Source organism: Loxodonta africana, chromosome 25 (genome assembly GCF_030014295.1).
Source record: "Loxodonta africana isolate mLoxAfr1 chromosome 25, mLoxAfr1.hap2, whole genome shotgun sequence".
Lineage (NCBI taxonomy): Eukaryota > Metazoa > Chordata > Mammalia > Proboscidea > Elephantidae > Loxodonta > Loxodonta africana.
This window is the reverse complement of record NC_087366.1, coordinates 51,749,812-51,772,803: the sequence shown is the minus strand read 5'-3', so window position 1 is coordinate 51,772,803 and position 22,992 is coordinate 51,749,812. Positions and strand designations below refer to the sequence as shown.

General features: G+C 41.9%; 1 protein-coding gene across 5 annotated transcripts in view; it reads right to left on the bottom strand.

The window, feature by feature from the left end:
- WDR26 (WD repeat domain 26) overlaps nucleotides 1-15,821 on the bottom strand; it is a 42,313-nt gene extending 26,492 nt beyond the window's left edge. Inside the window, exons 1-6 of one of the 5 annotated variants that reach the window (XM_064276837.1) lie at nucleotides 15,077-15,821; nucleotides 13,124-13,223; nucleotides 12,921-13,025; nucleotides 7,628-7,827; nucleotides 4,582-4,679; nucleotides 3,410-3,566 (exon numbers count right to left, since the gene is read on the bottom strand). In XM_064276837.1, coding sequence (XP_064132907.1) covers nucleotides 3,410-3,566; nucleotides 4,582-4,679; nucleotides 7,628-7,827; nucleotides 12,921-13,025; nucleotides 13,124-13,223; nucleotides 15,077-15,495 — 1,079 coding nt within the window. In that variant the 5' untranslated portion in view covers nucleotides 15,496-15,821. The remainder of the gene's footprint in view (nucleotides 1-3,409; nucleotides 3,567-4,581; nucleotides 4,680-7,627; nucleotides 7,828-12,920; nucleotides 13,026-13,123; nucleotides 13,224-15,076) is intronic. The other 4 variants (XM_064276838.1, XM_064276834.1, XM_064276835.1 and 1 more) reach the window with 4 other exon arrangements.
- Between the last annotated feature and the right edge of the window lie 7,171 nt (nucleotides 15,822-22,992).

Here is a 22,992-nt window from a genome sequence, read left to right as displayed (position 1 = left end):
TCAATTTAAACAAAAAGATTAAAAATTCTCATAAGCAAGTGAAGGAACAGTGCTAAAGAGCAGAAAAATTGAAAAATCAAAAGGTCAAACAAGGATGGAGAAGTCTCTGTAATCACGTTCTTTTAGGACATCTAAGATTTTCACTAAGTAATAATCCAAAGCTTCAAGATCATTTAAGGCTAATATTCCAAACAATTAGTATTTTTTTTTTTTTGCAATTGGGGAGGATGAGTTGAGAAGTCAACTACACTGACAAATGGTATACATCCAGAAATGCGCACCTAAAAAAATTATTTTAAATCACAGTGCAAATGTGCATATATACTTAATTTTTATGGGTACTCTGTAGTTCCTCATTTATGCAAAGTCTTCACATTTATGTATTTTTGTCCTTCCTATTCATGTTTTCATTAGTTCTTCAATGATCTTTGGCAAAAGAAATTAAGCATGTCTACTGCAGCTGTTCCTCTTTGTGTTTAGTACATCAGAAACAAATCATTTCCTTCCTGGAGTCTGAAAGATTTCACAATTCATTTTCCAGTACCTTAAAAATTAAAGCTTTGCTTTAATTTTGGAGATCATTATTAAAACAGCAGGGACATTTGTACTCGAAATACTTTTAATATCAAAAGAGAAGCCTGAATTCTAACAAGTTAAACAATGTACACGAGTAGGTAAAATAACAAAACCTAAACTAGAAAAGTAGTAACTGTTATTCTATTTTAGTTTATGGTCCATCTTCTAAAAAAAAAAGCAAAATTTTCATTATGGAAAAAGTACTTCTATCTTTATAAGCAGAAAATAATTTGGGGCTACAGTTAAAATAGCCACAATGTCCAGAGAAAGCACCACCAAGCTATCCTGGCACTCAAGGACAGTAAACGCATGGATCCCGGCATTCCCACACAACATCACTTACGAGTCTTTAAAAAAATTGTTAAATACATATTATACCGCCACAGTAGTCAAAACAGCCTGGTACTGGTACAACAACAGATACATAGACCATGGAACAGAATCGAGAATCCAGACATAAATCCATCCACATATGACCAGCTGATATTTGACAAAGACCCAAGGTCAGTTAAATGGGAAAAAGGCAGTCTCTTTAACAAATGGTGCCGGCACACTTGGGTGTCCATATGTAAAAAAATGAAACAAGACCCATACCTCACACCATGAATAAAAACTCAAAATGGATCAAAGACCTAAATATAAAACGATAAAGGTCATGGAAGAAAAAATAGAGACACTGCTAGGAGCCCTACTACATGGCACAAACAGCATACAAAACATTACTAACAATGCAGAAGAGGAACTAGATAACTGGGAGCTCCTAAAAATCAAACACCTATGCTCATCCAAAGACTCCACCAAAAGAGTAAAAAGATTACCTACAGACTGGGAAAAGGTTTTTAGCTATGACATTTCCCATCAGCGTCTGATTTCTAAAATCTACGTGATACTGCAAAAACTCAGCAACCAAAAGACAAATAACCCAATTTAAAAAATGGGCAAAGGATATGAACAGGCACTTCACTAAAGAAGACATTCAGGTAGCTAACAGATACAGAAGGCAATGCTCACGATCTTTTTTTTTCTTTAGAGAAATGCAAATCAAAACTAAAATGAGATTCTATCTTACTCCAACAAGAATGGCATTAATCCATAAAACACAAAATAATAAATGTTGGAGATGTGGAGAGACTGGAACACTTATATACTGCTGGTGGGAATGTAAAATGGAACAACCAATTTGGAAATCAATTTGGCGCTTCCTTAAAAAGCTAAAAATAGAACTACCATATGATCCAGCAATCCCACTCCTTGGAATATATCCTAGAGAAATAAGAGCTTTTACACGAACAGATACATGCATAGCCATGTTCATTGCAGCACTGTTTACAATAGCAAAAAGATGGACGCAACCAAGGTGCCCATCGACAGATGAATGGATAAATAAATTATGGTATATTCACACAATGGAATAATATGCATCAATAAAAAACAATGATGAATCCGTGAAACATCTCATAACATGGAGGAATCTGGAAGGCATTACGTTGAATGAAATAAGTCAGTTGCAAAAGGACAAATATTGTATGAGACCACTATTATAAGAACTCGAGAAATAGTTTAAACAGAGAAGAAAATATTCTTTGATGATTACGAGAGTGGGGAGGGATGGAGGGAGAGGAGTATTCACTAATTAGATAGTAGATAAGAGCTATTTTAGGTGAAGTGAAAGACAACACACAATACAGGAGAGGTCAGCATAACTGGGCTAAACCAAGAGCAAAAAAGTTTCCTGAACAACCCGAATGCTTTGAAGGCCAGAGTAGCAGGGGCATGGGTTTGGGGACCATGGTTTCAGGGGACACCTAGGTCAATCGGCATAATAAAAGCTATTAAGAAAACATTCTGCGTCCCACTTTGGAAAGTGGTGTCTGGGGTCTTAAGCGCTACCAAGTGGCCATCTAAGATGCATTGATTGGTCTCAACCCACCTGGAGCAAAGGAGAATGAAGAACATCAAAGACACAAGGTAATTATGAGCCCAAGAGACAAACAGGGCCACATAAACCAGAGACTAAATCAGCCTGAGACCAGAAGAACAAGATGGTGCCCAGCTACAACCGATGGCTGCCCTGACAGGGAACACAACAGAGAACCCCTGAAGGAGCAGGAGAGCAGTGGGATGCAGACTTCAAATTCTCATAAAAAGACCAGACTTAATGGTCTGACTGAAACTAGAAGGACCCCGGAGGTCATGGTCCTCAGACCTTCTGTTAGCCCAAGACTGGAACCATTCCTAAAGCCAACTCTTCAGACAGGGATTGGACTGGACTACAAGATAGAAAATGATACTGGTGAGGAGTGAGCTTCTTGGCTCAAGCAGACACATGAGAATATGTGGGCAGCTCCTGTCTGGAGGCGAGATGAGAAGGCAGAGGGGGACACGAGCTGGCTGAATAGGCATGGGGTAATACAGGGTAGAGAGAAGGAGTGTGCTGTCTCATTAGGAGGAGAGCAACAAGGAGTATATAGCAAGGTGTATATAAATTTTTGTAAGAGAGACTGACTTGTTTTGAAAGCTTTCACTTAAAGCACAATAAAAATAAAAAGAGAAAAAAAAATTGTTAAATAGAGGAAATGACTAGCCAAACCCACAGACAGGAAAAGAAAGAGTAAGCTTTACAGCTTCAATTCTCAAGGTGTGGCTTATGATACAAACATACATAAATTTCTTTTAATTTTCAACATTAGTGGTTCTACTTGCGAACACAGGCTAAATCAGATACGAATTATAGCTACAGGATAAAATGCTAAAAAAGAAAACATTTATGTAAAGTTCATAAGTGAGTCTGTGAAACGTGTGTATTCCAGAGTACACGAGGCTTTCGTCTTACCTACTACAAACATGATCTATAAGCAGAGATACAGAGTCTAGATTATTATCGAGTTTGGTATTGTGATATAGGCACCGATCCCTCTGCAGTTCCACAGCCTGCCGCAGGAGAGTCTGTAAACGCCGTGGGGGAAGCATCACTGATGGTGGTAAATAGGCTTTAAGAGAAGACATTTTAAAAAAGAGAAATATTAAAGGAAAAAACAAAACAACAGTGTAAACTTTTATTTAATACATTTGCTCATCTTCCGCTACAACGGCCCCTTCCCCAACCATACTGTGTCTCTTAAACGTAATCTTTGTGAATATCTGTCGGCAGCTTGAGCTACGTACGTCATCACTAGAATGGGGCCTACTTGTCTAGGAGTGCTTTATTTTGTGTGTGGATTTTCTAAAAAGAAAAAAAAATCTAAAGATGACTGTATACTAGAGGGGGTCTGTGCATTACTAGAAGTGAAGGTAAAATCTCCACATAAAAAGGGCCAAAATGCTGTCAACAGGTCAAGTTCCAGGCCCCATTAAATCGCTCCTAATGCAGAGGACGCTACGGAAATTCAGGGACTACCTGGTGTTCTGTTATTAATACCAATCTATTCCAGCCCTTCAGTGCCTTATACCTCCTCAACTATCTGGTTTCCTGATTCTTAGGGTTTCCATTCCCACCTTAACATGAAAATTATAGACTAATATGATTTGACTAGAAATGGGAAGAAGGTCCTTTCCATAACGATTTGGCAAAAATTAAACTCTTACTCTAATTTGAAAATTCTCTAATGGATTTGGGTGGAGAGTGAAACAATTTACCTGAGGGGGGGAAAAATTATGACTTACTATTGAAATCAACAAAACATTTAAAACATTCGTGGTTTACATTTTTTTTCTCTAACCACAGCACTTTCCCCCCTAAACAAAATCTGAGGAACACCACTGCGTAAAACCAATCAAAGCAGAAATGCTCTGGGAACAGTGCCTTCTCACTCACGCCTTAGCTCAGCTTCGTGGACTGCACGGCAAAGTTTAAAACCTGTGGTTTAAAGGGCCTCCTGACAGATCCTCTTTGTCCCCGCTCTAACAAAGCTCAATGATAAGTGTGGCTTGATACGAGTTTCACTGACTCCTAATGTCTACTAACCTTAGAGGAAGCACAGAAAGATCAAAAATTATGACTCTTACTCTGAAGTTTGTCCAATAGTTTGGATCGGGAAGCTGTGCCCTTGCCTTCCCATTCTGCTTTTGCACGTAGGTCTTCCGCATGGCTACACATCAGATACCTAAAAACACATCAGAGACAGCAGCAAACATCAAACCCTTTTCTTTGGAATAAATGTAATTAAAAAATATTGGATATCTAGTTCTTATTAAGAAAGAACATATCAAGAAGAAGTTTCTACAATGAATCCAATTGATTAGTATACCTGGCACCTGGGTATAATTACTAAGATGTAATATAACAATAACAGCTAACACACACAGTATTATTGCTGTGTTATGTTATCTATTAATGGTATATGTTCTATACTATTATATTACTATATATACTGCAGCTCTTATTGTGTGCCAAACTCTGTTCTAAGCACTCAACACCTATTAGTTCATTTAATCTTAACAGTCCTGTATGAGGGAAGCCCTATTATTACCCTGCTTTTTATAAATGAAGAAATCAAAGCAAAGAAAGCTTAAGTAACTTCCCTATAACCAAGAACAAAGTAGGATATGAACCTGGGCCTTCCAGTGCCATATCCAGTCTTAGCCACTATGCCAACTAGAGCACTTCTCAATAGTAGAACAAGACAAAACAAAAAAACTCAAAAAATCTTCAAAGATACTTTTACTAAGCTAATTAAACAAACACAACGTACCTCCGAGAGTTTATCATAAATATCACACAGGAACTGGTATAATTGGATCATAATCTTTATGTCATCTTGTGTCAGGCACTGAGACGCCTGAGCACAAAATCTGGGACTTGTTTTACAACTCCATGTACCGATGGAGGCATAAACTCTAAAGTTCACAGACTCTGGAGAACAGATAAAGGGTCCCTGCTAGAAGTGCGACCTTGACTTGGTTCTGGCTCTTCTCAGAAGAACCAGCTTTAAAAGTAAAAGAAGTGAAGTTGCTCTTCGATCATGGAGATCAGGTCTGCTGTTTTGTCTGGTACTTCGCCAGACAAGAAGCCCTGGTGGTGCAGTGGTTAACAGCTCGGCTGCTAAGCAAAAGGTCAGCAGTTCAAATCCACCAGCCGCTCCTTGGCAACCCTATGGGGCAGTTCTACTCTGTCCTACAGGGTCGCTATGAGTCAGAATCTACTCAATGGCAACAAGTTTTTGCCAAATTGGTTCTTTTCACTTGTAAAAAGGGTTTTAAATAGGACAGTGAGGATTAAATAAAATGAAGCATATCAAGTACATGGTCTACTGCTTGGTACACAGGTGGTGCTCAATAAATGATAATATAAGGAAACCCTCAGTTACCAGCAGTATCACCTCCTCCTTTAAAAAAAAAAAAAAACTACATAAACCATATTTCACTTAAGAGTCTAAATGATTTTCATAGCCTTTTCAAAACCTAAGAGCACAACTGCTTGTTCTCTTGCTATTTAGTAGATAAATAACGCCTTAGCTGATGAGAAGAACTTACTTTAAACAGTATGAGTAATTAAGACACAAAACACACTGTATAAGAAGGCGGATACTGTGAACATATTGGTTTCCAAAATAACTTTTTGGGAGTAAATTTTATTACCAATAATTATGTGGAAAAATTGTTCACAGCTCATCCTTTTGTCCATCATCTTGTATTTAAAAACTCATTATGTGCCAAGTGCTGCTCTAGGTGCTAAGATCGTATCATATGGTGATAGCTGCTATGAAGAAAGACGTAAGAGGTGATAACAGAGCGACATGATAGGAAATGCCTGGCGGAGCTGTTTCACACTGGCCGGTCTGAGGAGAGGACACCTAGGCTGGGGCCTCGGCAACCAGTACCCAGCTCTACAGACTGGGGTAGGTGCGTTTAAGGTAGAGCCAACAGTGCAGGTGCCTTAAGGCTCGGCAAGTTAAGAAACAAAGACCATCAATGCCACTAAAGAGTAATAATTAAGGGAAAAGATGGCAGGAAAGGGTCTGGGTAGCGGTTTTGAACTTTATCTTAAATGTGCTCGAAAGCCAGTGGAACGGAGTGAAACTGTTTATTTAAGATTCTACTCATGTATTTCTTTAGCTGCTGTGTCAGATACGCATTGTTAATGGAGCAAGCGTGAAGGCAGCGAGACCAGTCAGGAGGCTACTGTAGAATTCTGAGAGAGATACCTGCTGCTTAACTAGGATGGAAATTGTGAAGACGGACAGAACTGGACAAATCTGGGATGTTTTTGGGTTAGGCTAATTCACGCCGAAGTTAAAAGACAAAGGAAAAGCAAGGGTGAGCATTAAGCTCCTGGACTGAGTAAATGGGTGGAAGGTGGTGCTATTTACTGAGGCAAGGAAACCTAGAGGAGGAAAAGGTCTTCGGTAGGGGGTGCGGGGGCGGTGGCAGTGGGTGGATGGACAGCTGAAACCAAGAATTCTGTTTGGAACAAATTAAGTTTGTTCTAGTGGACTTCCAAAAGGAGACTGTCAAGTAAGTTGTCACACATACACATCTGAAGGTCAGATGAAATCATAAATCTGGGAGCCACTGGCATATGGATAAGATATAAAAGGCCTGTACAGAATGAGCTTACCTGGGAAGAATATGCAGATAAAGGATAAAAGAGGGGCCAGGATCAATCCCTGGGGAACTTGAACATTTAAAGGAATGGATGTGAGGATAAAATGAGATTGTGTATACGAAATGCTCAGCAAAGTCCCCAGCACATGACAAGTATTCACTAAAAAACGTTTATATGTACTAGTCCTAGAAACGTCATTGCTTACTGTGATCCGTGCCACAGGGTTTTTATACAAGGCTTTGAAACGCCATTTCACCGGCAATACATTTTTTCTCCCTTTCACCTGCTGAATTCTCTCTCTCTAGCCTAACGTGGAAAGCTTTCTAGGATAACAAAATTACTCTGTACACATGTAAGTGAATTTACCCAAATATTATCTAAGTATTTAGCAATGTTCAGGGACTTAGATCTTGGAAAAACGTTAAAGAAGTGTGACTTGAGAAAAGTAACCATTGTAAAAATAACAGCCCCTCCACCAACCTGAAGTCTAGAACGAAGCTTCCTTACCCACTGAGAACATGAATGCGCTCCGTATTGTATTTCAGTGGCGTCAGTTCACAGCGGAGAACCTGAAGGGCCTCCAGGACCTTGCCGTCCTCCAGGTATTCCAGGTACTTCTGCTGCAGCAGCAGAAACTTCATCCTCTGACATGACAGAAAGCAGCAGTCAGGGGAAAAGTCGACGGAAGTTTCAGAACATGTTTGTGCCTAAACAGAACAGTAGAAACCATTCTACTATGCCCTTTGAAAATAACTTTTTATAAAGCTTCAAGATGACTCACAATATTTTGGTTTAATAGAGTCATAGTAGATTAATGTCACTTTGCTCAATTGCACATCATCATAAAACTCTACTTCGGAATAATAATTTTAAATCAGACAAGATCATTAGTGACCAAAGCATAAACAGAGTAAAAAAGTAAATTTAACCACAAAACATTCATCTACACTTTTATTTCAAGCATGAAATTTTAGAACAATTTCAAGTATTCAAGCTGCCTTTTAAAAAGTCTCACTTTTATCATGGGGCATGGGGAGAGGGTGTTACACAAGTATTGAAAAGCTGGGAGAAAAACCAGTTAATCAAAGAATTATTTAAAAGCCACACTGTGAAAAAAGGACTAAGTACAGCAGAAAGCAGAACTAAAACCATTACGTAGAAGTTGTAAAGTGTCAGATTGTGGCTTATCAAAAGTAAGAAGCGCTGTCCAACAAATGGACTAGAGGCTGGTTTGCAAAACACTGAGTTCTCTATGGCTAAAGCGGACAAGCACTGCTGAAACGGCCAACGATTCGTTACGTATATATTTACCACGATAAGAATAACAAAATACATGAAAGTAGAAGCATAAGCTTGATGGACCACCTCCCTCTAGATGCTGTAACGGGATGCCTGCGTCAGAGGGTCAAACAAAGATCTTTAAAGGGATCCAGTATTTGTATATCTGTAATAATCTGGTCACTGATGCATTTAACTACAAAGCACTTTCTCCCTGAAAGGATAAACCACTTCCTGCTTATTGTGAAGTATTTCACTCTTAGTTTATTTTTCTGAAATGTTTGGTTTTAATATTTTTTAATACTTACTACTCGCCTTTTAACTTAAAAGTGATCATTACAATCACAGGACTTTTGCTACAGAAGTTTGTGAAAAGCTACGCTAGAGAAGAGGTTTATGAATATTAAGTTTGAAATTTCTTTCAAACCTTCAAAGAATTAAGGATCACCGCTTAAAGGGACCCTTCACTATACCTGCTACCTGTGGAATGGAGCAAGCCAACTGGTGTGGCTTTTTTTTTTTTAAACTACTTTTTGAAAGTAGTTATAAAATGTTAGTCACATTCAGAAACTTCAATGAATAGCATGGTACAAATCTCAAATCCACTTAAAATAAAAACCCAAATGACAGCTCTTTAATTAGAAATATTAAAAAAAAAAATACCGCTGCCACAAAACAGTATTGAGAATTTACCATTTATTTATGGAATTAAGATTATAATGAACTGCTTTGCAAGACTTTCTAAAGAAGGAATATTTAGAAGAGAAGTATAAACTATGGCTTTATAAAAAAGGCTTCTAGGGAAAGTAAACGAAACAGAAAAACTCTCACATAAGTTAGCCATATATTCAAACACACCCTTTATAAAATACATTGCTTATGCTTGGTATTCATTTATTCTTAAATCTGTAACTAAACAATAACAACAAAAACAGCTTTAAAATGTGAAACGAGCCCCCATATAACTAGAAAAACTACGCTTACCAAATCTTACATATACTGTTAGGATGACTAACATTTCAGAGTAATTACCAAGATTCCCTAAAAAATATGTGGCTACGCATATGGCCTGAAGTTAACCTTTACATGCCAAATAAAAAATAACCTTCAAATCCAGCAGGTGACAAAAAACAAAACCGTAAAAACAAAAAATATCTAAAAATCAAAAGATTTTATATTGAAATTATTCTGGATATTCTCACCATTTTTTCTGCAAAAAAAATTTCAATTCTTTGTGAAATGAAGAGCTCACATATTCCCATTTATCACTATATTAAATGTTTCTTTTCATATAGTATATTTTTGATTCAAGCTTGAGAATAGTATTTAGTTGCAGATTTTTTTCATTTAAATGCCACATGGAACTGGCTTCCATGTGTATTTAATTTCTTCACTAAGTTTTCTTACCAAATGGGAATTTGGGGGATTTTTTTTTTTTTAATTCAGGGCAAGTCTTTTACTAATCTGTTTCTTCGTATCGGTCATTAGGTCCTATGCACACACACTCCCCATTCCAATGTGTGTAGGGACAGTGCCCTGAGTGCCACTCCACTCGTTTCCCCACCAAGATCCTGACAGAAATGTTACTCTACTTCTATGGGGCAGAGGTGGGGCAGAAGAGGAAGGCGGGGCAAAACCCTGAAAGAAGCCAATATAAACACACTTTTCTGTATATACAGGGAACGCTATCAAAGCAGTGTAGGATCATTTCTCTCTGAGTCACTTTATCCAGATTAAGACAAAGAATATCCTCAAACAGGTATCAAATCCTGGTATTGTACACAGTAACCAATGTGCTGCTGGCCAAGCTCAGGTAGGTCTGGCTGAGAAAGAAGATCTTTATTCTCTGAAAAATCAGTTCAGCAACTCAAGTATTTGACACACGTAATAAGGATAAGGGATAAAACGGTATTTACCTCCTCAAGTTTAAAGAAAAGAGTTCTTAATTCACAAATGGTATCAATGATGACGTTAATTTACTGAAGAAGTTTTAGAAATCAGGCAAAACTGAGGCTTGCCAGAATGGGACAGGGCTCCCTACTAAGGGTTTTTTTCCTTTAATTTAAAGATCATGAGCTTCTTAAACGAAAAGGAAAGAAACAGGCTGAGAAATAAACTCTCCTTTCTTTCCCCAACTCCCTCCTAATCAGGCCTCTCTAAGAGATTATTTCTGGTCACTGATGCTTTTTCAGCATCTCTGGGCCCAGTAATACGTCGTATCTCCTAATATCCAATAAAAACTTGAAATTTCTAAGTGACCAGCATGCTTGCAAGACAGCTTTACACTATCTTTGAGGTGAGGTGTTGCCTCCCACCTCACCCGATATTTAAATTTCCTTATCTTTTCCTTCCATATTATTTATCAAATTGAACTTAATGTGGAAAAAAAACTCAGAAGTTATACAGGAAGTCTGGCTATCAAGGGCAGTCTCGGCTAACTTAGTAGTCGTTCTGACTAACTCTGAGAATAAAGTTATAACCAAGTTATATCAATCATGACTCAGAGAGAAGGGGAAATGAATTATATTTAAACCATGACACTCAAACTCCTCCCTACTTGACTTTAAAATGTATTAGTTTTTGTAGGTCAAGTTAATATCTGAATAATTTCCTTAAGCATATTTTTAAATTAAAAAATAATCAAACATATATACACACATACACACAAGTATCTTCTATTGGTCTCAGGTGTCCACCCAAATTTCCCAAACCTGGCTAGTCATATTTGAACCTAAACCCAAAAAAATGTTGATTCATGTGCTCAAGCTTTCGGAAGATCCAGAGCACATTCTGCTATTTGCAGTATTACCTGACAGGAGACAATTTAAAAATGGGGGGAGGGAGGAGAGTAGAGAATGTGGTGGAAACATTCAGGTTTAAAAAATAAAATATAATTTTAGCCTAGACTAAGTCTTTAAATGTGTCTAGATACACAGCTAAAATAATCACACTTAAGAAAACAAATAGCTGTATTCTAAAGTATTATTACAAATTTAATCTTACACTAGACTGTCTTCTGAAGGCAGGGTAAGGAAGAGGAGTAAATCTAAAGACAGTCTGCAAGGTGAAGGGCAACTTTAAAAACATTGCACTGCATCTTTGGAAGCAACTCATTCAACACCGCTCACGGTGACGAAGTTGGAACCCCTGTCTTTGTATAAATACCTAAACGGTTTGATGGTGTGAGGCTCAGCCAGAGACTTAATCTTCATCTTTTATTAGATCCTAGAATGTTCTATAGACTGAACAAGCTGTAAAAAGAAAGGATTCCTCCTTATTATCTACAGCTACCTCTCTTCAGTTTACACGTCGCTTCTAATGAAGGTTTCTAATGAGACAGTCATAATTTAAACCCATTACAGAAGTCTCAAATTACTATAAACCAATACTAAAAAAAAAAGGAAGTGGCCCTATTAAAAATTTTACTACTAAATTACAGATATAATTTGGGTGAGGCTTAAAAAAGGAAAACAATCCTCCAAGAAACCACACTTGTATAGAATTATATTAAGAACTTGAAAACAAGATTTCAAAAAGAAAGAAAAGAAAAACCCAGTTAGGCTCTGTTAGGTTTACAGACAAAGACAGAAAAGGTTAAAGTTTGACCCAATTAAAAAAATCAAAATGTAACAGTCATTTACTAATATTTAACAAACAGCTGTTTTCCCTACTTCACTTCCTATTCGCCTTGTTTCCCTCCCCCACCAGACAGGAAACTGCTTTTGACAACAAATGAATCAGCTAGAAGTTAAAAAGCCAGCAGCCAGCAGCCAGCAGCTGATTCTTCATGGTTTCCAATCACAAGCACTTAGAAAAAACTTATCCCCTTATCTCCCTCACCAACATTTACTGAAGAATTAAAGCACATCAGGATAAAAGACTCATTAAGATTTATGAAAGAGGCTTACAAGTTAACCTACGAAATTGATCTTGTAGGGGAAACAAGGCCAATAAGCAAAGCCCAATTTGCATACCAACCCTCCACCAGAATGACACACATTACACAAACTTTGACACTGTCAATTCACACAACTGGAATGCAAGAGCGGAAATGGTGCGCACACCAATGGATTTGGTTTGAATTAGCTAATTCTCCAAGGTTTAAAAAAAAAAAAAAAAAGACCATTAATGTATAAGCTACTTAAGGCTGTATGGATGCACACATACTCAAAACACATTTCCTTCTCACCTGCACATTTAGTATTTTAAGTAATATAAAAATATAACTTACTCTTCGCTCTAACAAACATAAAACTATTCACAGCGCGAAAGCTGAAGGCCTTTCCATACGATTCACGCAGCACTAACTTACACACTCGGTTCACTGATCACGACGCCAACGACACAAAGCTCTAACTTTCAACCATGATCAATGCTCATTCTACAAGTTGAGTTTACAGATACAATTATACGAAATTGAACTATTTTAGGCCTTATCTTTTACAAGAGGCAGAGGCCTAGTATTATTAATAACCGACTACAATAAGCATAAACGTGAAACTAAGAACAAAAGTGTATTTACCACAATTATTCCCACCAACGTTTGAGAGATTTCAAGGGCGCCTCTTACCACAATAGCATGAGGAGAGTGCACTAGAGGCTTTAGTTCATTCAGGTCATTCTCCGCCTGCAAAACCGGTATAAAAGGAAACAGACACGTCACAAAGCGCACGTCCAATACGTAACGTTAGCGGCAGTCACACAGCTCTATGTGCCCTACTTTACCTTATCCCAGTCTCCTTCCATGACATGATTTCGGAATTTGGTAGCAGAAGGATGTTCTAAACGACATCCTGACTCTTGCATGAGGAGATCAACAGTCTGGCTGCAGGAGAGATACAGTGTAAAAAAGACCCGACCGACTTCAGGTTGTGCTCTTCCAAACAAACTCATGTCCAGGCAAACACTTGCAAAAGTTTTTATGCTAACCTCAGTGACCGAGAAAAAGGAGACAGCTTTAATGTGCTTTAAACAATCTTGATTTTTAAATGGCCACCTACGTTTACAACTTAGTCAAGTGGAAAACCTTTCTTGGCTCTAAAATCAAAATCAATCCTTCCCAGTTCTGCCATTTAATGCCTCGTAAGTTTAAAAAAGTATACAATTTCTAAAAATGTGTTGTAACCAACTGGCTGAATAAATGAGAAAATCAGGCTCCGTATACGAATTATGTTACTACATTTTGAAAAGATAAAAATTATGAGCTCCATACAAGGTGACAGAGATGACCTGTGTTAAGTGAGAGCCTTACATCCAGACCTTACGTTTGTGAAGAAGTTCTACTAGGTCAATCTTTAAAATAAATCTAGCATCAAAAACCATTCCCTTTCTCTCTATACTAAAAATAGCAAATTTACTATGGTGTAGGTTCCAAACAGTCACGAGTTATTTCCTCCTGCTGCTGTCAGCTTGCTTCTTGTCTCAGTAATATGTTCTGTTAGCATTTACAAAATCTGTTTTCATAGTAATCCATTTCCTTAAGGAATAAAATGAAATCTTCCTACAATATACATCTCTTTGAGAGCTTAAACGGTTCATCAGATGCAGTTTCTTCCATGAGATATTTTGATATCTAAGAACCTTCATTTATCAGTTTTAGGTATGTGTGTTTCAATGTTAATTCAGCTCTATTCGTTTCTCGGCTACCAACAGTGCCATGATCTGCTTGAGAATCAAAACGGTTATGTCAGTTTTCAATACTCCTGCCTCCCCCCAAAACAAATCTATATATCAAACACTACCCATTGGCTAGCCTCGCAGTTTATTTTAATCTGAGCTTTGGAGCTAGGAAACTGTTGTATTTTTCCCCCTTTTAGTCTCATTCTGGTTCTGGCTCATCTACCTCCTCCCTGGAACCTTACCTTCCACAGGAGTTTTTCTTTGTGTGTGTACAAAATGATGGTCCTGGGCCAAGGCCTGTGCCTACTTCCACCCTATTTTAGGTATACAAGGCCACCTACATTGTATTTGAAAACAAATGATTCACCGGATCAGATGCCCCCCTTTGAGACAATCATCTCCGTCTGAAATCAGGCTTTCAGACTAGTGCTAGACCTCGTGGACACATAAAAGGGCCTTTAAATGACATAAACACGGTATCTTGCTTCATTGTGCCCATCAGATTTATTCAACAGCCTCTTTCCAAATTATCCCAGGCCCTCAGTTCCCATAACACTTGTGGGTGATTGTCCTTCCTGACTGGTAGTTTGCCTGGGTGGTTGCCTGTCATGGCAAGGGGTGGGGAGGTGTCCCACAAAGATGCCTCTAAGATAGACTTGAAAAACAAATCCTCCAAGGTTCATTATTTCCACCAGCTCTAATCCACCCCTCCCCCCACACACACAGAGACACCCTCCTCGGCATCTGTCTTTACGGACAGACAGTTCAGCTCTGAAGGTGTGTGGGGAGGAGTAATTCTTTGGGTTTCTATTACCCACCCCCCCACCACCCCCCGTCTGTCTGGTCTCACAATTTGCCAGGCTGATTGATTCCCCCTTATTCCCCGTCAGGTCAGCTCCTCCTCCCTGCTCGGGCCTGGCTGAGCCACATCTCCCTAGGTGCTGGGCCCTGCGTGTCCAGCACTAATTCTCCCTTTGACTGAGCTCTTGCGGCCTCCCTCCACCCTGCAGCCTCTGTCCCTCGGTCTGTCCACCACCGCTGCCTGTAAGGGATACTTACTTGAGCCCTAAGCCATTCAAGTGCTGTCCTATTAGCCTAATCACATCCTCATCTGACTGCGAGAGCCGCTTCTTCTTCTTGAGGCTGCTGCCCAGTTCTGGGGTGGCCAAGGAAGAGGAGGCGGCGGTGGTGGCGGAGGCAGCGGCGACGGTGGCGGAGGCTGCGGCGGCCGCCCCGCCGGGGACCCCGTTATTGACATTCGGGCTGTTGCTATTGTTGCTGGCGGCGGAGGGGGCGGAAGGCAGGAGCCCATTGGCGTGGGCCATGTCCCCCGCGGACGACGACGACGAGGGGGACGACTCCCCGTTCTGGGCCGACAGGCAGGCGAGTTCCTGGGTCTGTCCCTGGCCCCCGCCGCCCCCTCCTCCGCCGCCGCCGCCGCCGCCTCCTCCTCCTCCTCCTGCCCCGTTGGCCTGCATGATGCTGCCGCTGACCAGGCTGTGGCCGCTACTTCGGTGGGGGACGGCGGCGGCGGAAGGGGCAGCAGCCGGGGGGAGTCCCACCACTACCACCACGGAGGAGGAGGAGGAGGAGGACGACGACGACGAGGACGAGGACGACGAGGACGGAGGGGAGAGGCCTGCTCTGCCTGCCGAGGCCCCGGGCTCTCCTGCTCCCTCCGCCGCCGAGGCTCGGGGTTTCTTCCGCGGGGGCGGGGAGGCTCCGCCGGTGTCCGAGTCGGAGGAGGAGGAAGCGGAGGCCAGAGTTTCCTCGCCGAGAGAGGCCGTGGTGGGAAGCCGGGGGGGCGAGGCGGGGGCGGGGAGGCGGGGGCCGGGGCGGGGGTCGGGGCGGGGGGCCGGGGCGGCGGGGAGGGGGTCAGGGCAGGGGCGAGGGGAGGGGGAGAGGAGGAGGAGGAGGGGGAGAAGGAGGATCCGGGCCCTTTCCCCCCCCCCTCCCGGAGGCAGCTCGGGGTGCGCGGCCCGGGGGTCGCGTCGGGGGCGCCGCGGGGCGGCTGCGGGGGCGCGGGGCCCGCCGCTGGGCTGAGCCCCGGGGGTGGCGGCGGCGGCGGCGGGCGGCAGCAGAGGCAGCTGCCGCCTCTGTCCTCGGGTCCGCTCCGCTCTGCTCCCTGGTGTGTTGATTCTTCCCCCAGCTGCTGCCTAATGGAGTCCAGGCGCTCGCGTCACAGGAAATGCCTATACTGCCCTCCTCACTCACTTCCGGTGGCAGGTATGGAACCTATAGGGGGCCTGTCACCCGGGGCGTGCGCCGGGGCCGGCCGAGCGTCCGGGGAGGGAGGCCGGCGGGCTGCCCCGGGGCCGACCCCGACCCGACCTGGAGCCCGACCCGGAGCTCCGGGCCGGCCCTCGCCGCCGGCGCCCCGGCGGGGCTGGCGCAGCGAGGAGTAAGTTGGTGACCGCCTCGGTGGCCCGGTGGGCACGGGTGGCCGAGTTTGGGTGCGTGGGTGTGTGTGCGTACACCAGGGGGACCCAGAAGTGCGGGAGGTGGGGGGAGACCGCAGGTGCTCCGTCACTCGCTGGAGCTGGGCTCGAGCAGGTGCCGAGGTTTCGGAACGAGGACTTCCAGGACCGTGGTAGGCCCCGTGGGCTCAGTTAGTGGGAACTGGGACTAAAACCAGGATTAACAGGCTGCTCACTTCAGTGTGGAAAAACTTGAGTTTCCACCACCAGGTGCCACACATAGTTGCTGTACCCCGGCCATCCCTTGAGGTTTGAGATGGTGAGCAGGTTCACCCTGGGATTCCACCCTGGGACGATGAAGTAGCCTATAAAGAGCGAATGTGATGGGGAGGAGAAGTCAAAAAAAAAAAAAAGGCTGTGGGTGGAAGGGAGGGACTTTGCTGATGGACTTTACTCTTTTTTAGTAGCACTTGCCCGGTACCTCCTTCTCCCTTCCAGCTGTCTCTTGAGTCACTGCCCAATTTAGGGAGCAGTCATCTAGATGAAAAAGTTGCCCCTAAAATGTGCATCCTAAGGAGTCAGGCTCCATTTCAGATCCAGGCTTGAAATTTTGGGGGAGGCTTCCATGTCACTGTGACATACCCATCTGTGTGGATGTAGAAACACAACAAAGAACTGCGCTAAACCGTGACCATTGGTGAATGGTCTACATTACCCCAAACAATGTTTGTGACTCTTAATTATTCACGTGTGTGTAATGGGTGGATAGCATATACATCTGATACGTACCAGCGTTTTCTCAGAAACTTAAGAAACCTTTCTCTGAAGTACTTTCCCTGTGAAAAAGAACATGGGCTCAACTAATTTACAGTATTAGTAATGCAAAGTAACTTTGAGGTCTTTGGAGACAGGTCTTTTTAAATTTAGAAATAGAATTAAAAAATGATGCGTATGAAAAATTAGTAAAGAATCCTGAGCTCTGTTGATCCTCAGACTGGAAGAAGGAAGAGGAAGTCCAAGGCAGGATCTTAAACAGAGGTTGAGCTTTGTAGCTCTCATCTCTTAAATATGCTTGCAGGTGGCAGCTATAATTGCAAGGTGACTCACACGGGATGTTTTTGTTCACCTGAGACAGACCTGAGTTCTAGCTAAGGTTCATAGGGCACCATCAGTCTCCAGAAGAGCCTGAATTACTAGATAGTTAACGCCTTCAGAGATCCCTGTTTGTATATTAACTTTAGACAACCTTATTAATAATAATAATTTATAATAATTATAATAATATTATTATTAATAGCATGTTGTTATTATTTATACAAAATTTAATTTTTGCAAAATGGTTTGTAATAATTTATTAGGCCCAGAGCAGCATTGAGGCCAAGCTTCTGAATGAAGCCTATAGCATTCATAAAGGAGGCAGTCACTTAGTAGTATTACTGACGAGACTCACACTTCATTAACAAAAGTGAAAGGATGAATGGAAAAAGACACTGGCTTCTGTTCCTGTCTAAACTCCATATGTATATTCCAACTTCTTCTTGTGTAAGCAAGACTGCCCTTAATAGAATTCTGAATTTATGAACTCCATGTATACACACATTTTTCTCTGTATTAAAACACTCCTGTTGTCTGGACTCTGGCTCTTTTTAGAACCAGGTTTCAGGCCTACATGCAGATTAATAATTCTGAAATGCCACTCCGTACACACTCAGAAACCTTCAGTAACACTTTATTACCTACAGGATAAAATCCAGATTCTGTCTTGCTCTCCACAGATTGGCCTCATTCTTCCTTTTTTGTTTCATCTCTTATTGCTTCTTTTCACAAGCCTTTCATTAAACCAAACCAAACTTACTGCTGTCGAGTCAATTCTGACTCATAGCGACCCTATAGAACAGAGTAGAACTGCCCCCATAGGGTTTCCAAGGCTGTACATCTTTACGGAAGCAAGCTGCCACATCTTTCTCCCATGGAGGGCTAGTGAATTCAAACCCTCAGCATTCAACTGCTATGCCACCAGGGCTCCTCACCCTTCATTCCCGTTAACCACTATGCCACCGGCGTTTCCAACCCTTCATTACTGACCCCTAAATGTGCTAAGCTCTTTTTTCCTCTGAGTCTTTTGATCACGTCCTCCTATCTTCTCTCCACTTGTCTAATTCTGATCAATATTTCAAGACTTGGATAATTTTGGACCTTCTTAGGGAAGCTTTTCCTTACTGACAGCCTTCTAGCCCTCATTTTGAGTGTCATTTATTGAACCTTCAATCTTGAAGAACGCTTGTAGTGTTACGTTATTGAAGATCTGCTGGATAGCATTACAGTGTTAACTTGCTATGATCCCTTTTTCAAATAATCAAAGAGTTTTCTAGATGTCTGTCCCCCTGATTTACCTTCCCCTTTTTACCCTCTACCTGGAAAGAACAAGATGGGTTTAGGAATGAAGGTTCAAGTTGTTTTTAAAGAAAAAGGAATTATGTATTTAGATATTTAATTAAATTTGTTTCTGTACTGTTTTAATAGGTCTTTATATGGCCAACCCTGTGCTAGACTCTAAATAAAAGGTAACTTCTTGTCCTTGAGGTAATCAAGCAAAGGCTTTCAGTTATTATCACCCTCATCAGAGATGCTGTAGAATGAATTACAGAGTAGATGGTTGAACTAATTGACCCCCGAGGCCTTTCCAATCATAAGATGGCTGCGAACTGTGTACATATAAGACTGTTACGTTGTTAGGTGCCTCAAGTTGATTCTGACTCGTAGTGACCCCATGTACAACAGTACTCCCATGTGTCTGTCGGTTTGTCGTACTGTGGGGCTTACGTGTTGCTGTGATGCTGGAAGCTATGCCACCAGTATTCAAACAGCAGTTAGCTCACCCATGGTAGACAGGTTTCAGCTGAGCTTCCAGACTAAGCCTAGGAAGAAGGACCCAGTGGTCTGCTTTTGAAAAGAATTAGCCAGTGAAAACTTTTAAATAGGGGTGGAACATATGAGACTGCCAAACTAGTATACAAACTCTTTGAGGGCGGGATCTGTGTAGTGCTCACCTAAGCCGGTGTTTTTCATATTGTGAGTTGTGACCCATTTGTGAGCTATGAAATCAATTCAGTGCATATTTAGTGTTCTGGATTGAATTGTGTACCTCAAAAATATGTGTTGTAAATCCTAACCTCTATGCGTGTGGTTATAATCCTATTTGGGAATGGGTTGCATTTGTTATATTAATGAGACAGGGTTAGTGTAGGGTGTCTTCTTTTTTTTAAATTTTATTATTGTACTTTAGATGAAAGTTTACAGAACAAACTATCTTCTCATTAACAGTTAGTATACATATTGTTTTGTGACATTGGTTACCCACGACATGTCAGCACTTTCCCTTCTTGCCCTTGGGTTCCCTATTACCAGCTTTCCTGTCCCCTCCTTCCTTCTAGTCCTTGCCCCGGGCTGGTGTACCCCTTTAGTTTCATTTTGTTTTATGGGCCTGTTTAATCTTTGGATGAAGGATGAACCTCAGGAGTGACTTATTACTGAGCTAAAAGGGTGCCAGGGGCCATACTCTTAGGGTTTCTCCAGTCTCTGTCAGACCAGTAAGTCTGGTCTTTTTTTTGTGAGTTAGAATTTTGTTCTATATTTTTCTCCAGCTCTGTCTGGGACCCTCTATTATGATCCCTGTCAGAGTAGTCAGTGGTTTAGCCAGGTACCATCTAGTTGGGCCAGACTCAGTCTGGTGGAGGCTGTGGTAGTTGTGGTTCTTGAGTCCTTTGGACTAATCTCTCCCTTGTGTCTTCAGTTTTCTTCATTCTTACTTGCTGTAGACGGGGTGAGACCAGTGGAGTATCTTAGATGGGCACTCACAAGCTTTTAAGGCCCCAGATGCTACTCACCAAAGTAGAATATAGAACATTTTCTTTATAAACTATGTTATGCCAGTTAAGTTAGATGTTCCCTGAGACCATGATCCCCACAGCCCTCCGCCCAGTAATTCTGTCCCTCGGAGTTTGAATGTGTCCATGGAACTTCCATGACCTTGCCTTGTACAAGTTGTGCTGGCTTCCCCAGTATTATATACTGTCTCACATAGGGTGTGTCTTGAGTCATTCTCTTACAAGATATGAAAAGAGCAGATTAAGCATGCAGGTATGGGGGAAGATAGATACCAAAGCACATGAAGATTTCCGAAGAATCAGGAAGCAGAAGCTGAAAAGACAAAGGCCTTCCTCCAGAGCTAACAGAGGGAGAAAGCCTTCCCCCAGAGCTGGCAGTCTGAATTCAGACTTCTGTCCTCCTACACTACAAGAAAATAAATTTCTTGTTTGTTAAAGTCACCCACTTGAGGTATTTTTGTTATAGCTGCACTAGATAATTAAGATGGAATTCGGTACCAAGAAGTGAGGGTGCTGTTCTAACAAATACGTACAATGTGGAAGTGGTTTTGGAATTGGGTAATGAGGGGAGGCTGGAAGAGTTTTAAGTTGCTAATCGTAAAAGCCTAGGTTGTGTCGAAGACACTGTTGGTAGAATTATGGATGTCAGAGAGAATTCTGATGAGGGCTCAGAAGGCAGTGAGGAGAGCTGTAGGGAAAGTCTCCGTCATAGAGAATGTGTATGAAGAATGTTGCTAGAAATGTGGATGTTAAGTGTGCTTCTGGTGAGGGCTCAGAAGGCAGTGAGGAGAGCTGTAGGGAAAGTCTCCGTCATAGAGAACGTGTATGAAGACTGTTGCTAGAAGCGTGGATGTTCAGTGTGCTTCTGGTGAGGGCTCAGAAGGCAGTGAGGAGAGCTGTAGGGAAAGTCTCCATCATAGAGAACGTGTATGAAGACTGTTGCTAGAAGCGTGGATGTTCAGTGTGCTTCTGGTGAGGCTCAGAAGGCAGTGAGGAGAGCTGTAGGGAAAGTCTCCGTCATAGAGAACATGTATGAAGAATGTTGCTAGAAGCGTGGATGTTAAGTGTGCTTCTGGTGAGGCTTTAAAAGAAAATGATGAACATGAGATTGGACAATGGAGGGAGAAAGGGCAACCCTTTTTATGCAGCGGCAAAGAACGGGTCTGAATTATGCGCATGTATTTGGTGGAAGGTAGAACTTGTAAATGATGAACTTAGATATCTGGCTGATGAGATTTCTAAGCAAGATCTTAGGCCATTTGGTTTCTACTTGCTGCTTAGTAAAATGCAAGAGGAAAGAGGTGGACTTAAAAATGAACTTTGCAAAATGAAAACAAAACTTAATGATTTGGAAAATTCTGTTGTACAGACTAAGGACATGTGTCCTAGAATGTTCACCAAGGATGTGGCTACGTGATCTTTTATTAAAGAGATTAAGCCTGTAACTGATGGATCTAACCAGCTACTACAGCAGAAAACCCATCAGGTTAGACTGAAGGGAACAGAGAAAGAATGAAAGGAAAGAACTGTCTGCCTCTTAGCATTCTACAGGCAGGAAACAGGCCAAAGGAGCTACATCTGTTGTCCTCCAAGAAAAGAAAAGGACTACCTCTGGAGCAGCTTAGAGATCAGCAGAACTGTTGGAAGGAACATGGGAAGCACAGCCTTCTCAGTTTCAAAGGGTGGGGCCATGGTCTCCTGGATCTGGATCTCAGAGGGTAGGGCCACAGGCTCCTAGATTTCAAAGAGTCAGACCTTTGCCAACTCAGTCGTGGAGGGTGGGGCTGCCATTAAGGTGTGCCGGGGGATGGGATCATTCCCCAGACCTGGGGGGTTGGGCCCTCCATGCCCAAGGGGCAGAAGAATGGGGCTTGCCACAGCCAAAAGGGTTGGATTGCCACTCAGATGGACTAGGAGAATGGGGCCACCAAAAGCAAAGAAAGCAGAGTTGCCATCCCAGTAGGACTGGAAGGTGGAACTGAAGCCCAGGGCTGAGGGACCTCCACTCAGAATCCAGAGAGTGTGGCCAATACCCAGAGTATGGAGGGCAGGGTCATTGCCCAAATGGTACAAAGAACAGAGGATTATTTTCAAACCTTGAAAGCTAGTGTAAATTGTTCTGCTGGGTTTGGGACATGCTCAGTACCCATTATCCCTTCTTTCCTTCGAATTTCTCCCATTTGTAGTGGAAATGTCTAGCTTGGGCCTGTTGTACCATTGTACTTTGGAAATAGATAACTTGTAGTATAGATTTCACACGTTCACAGATGAAGAGGAGTTTTGCCCCAGGATGGCATATGCCTAAAGTCTTACCCATATTTGATTTAGATGATTACTTGGAGTTGATTTAAGGCTTTTGGGATAATGTGATGGGGTGAATGTGTTTTGCATGTGGCAAAGACATGAATTTTTTGGAGTCAGAGGGTGGAATGTGATGAATTGATTTGTGTTCCCTAAAAATATGTGTTGTAAATTCTAACGTTTATGTCCGTAGTTAAAATCCCATTTCGGAATGGGTTGCTTTTATGTTACCAAGGCAGGATTAATGTAGGGTGTATCTTGAGTCAGTCCCTTTTAAGATAGAAAGAGATTAAACAAGCAAGCCAGTAGGCAGAGATGGGGGAAGATAAATGCCAAGCATATGGAGATCGCCAAGGAACCGGGAAGCAGA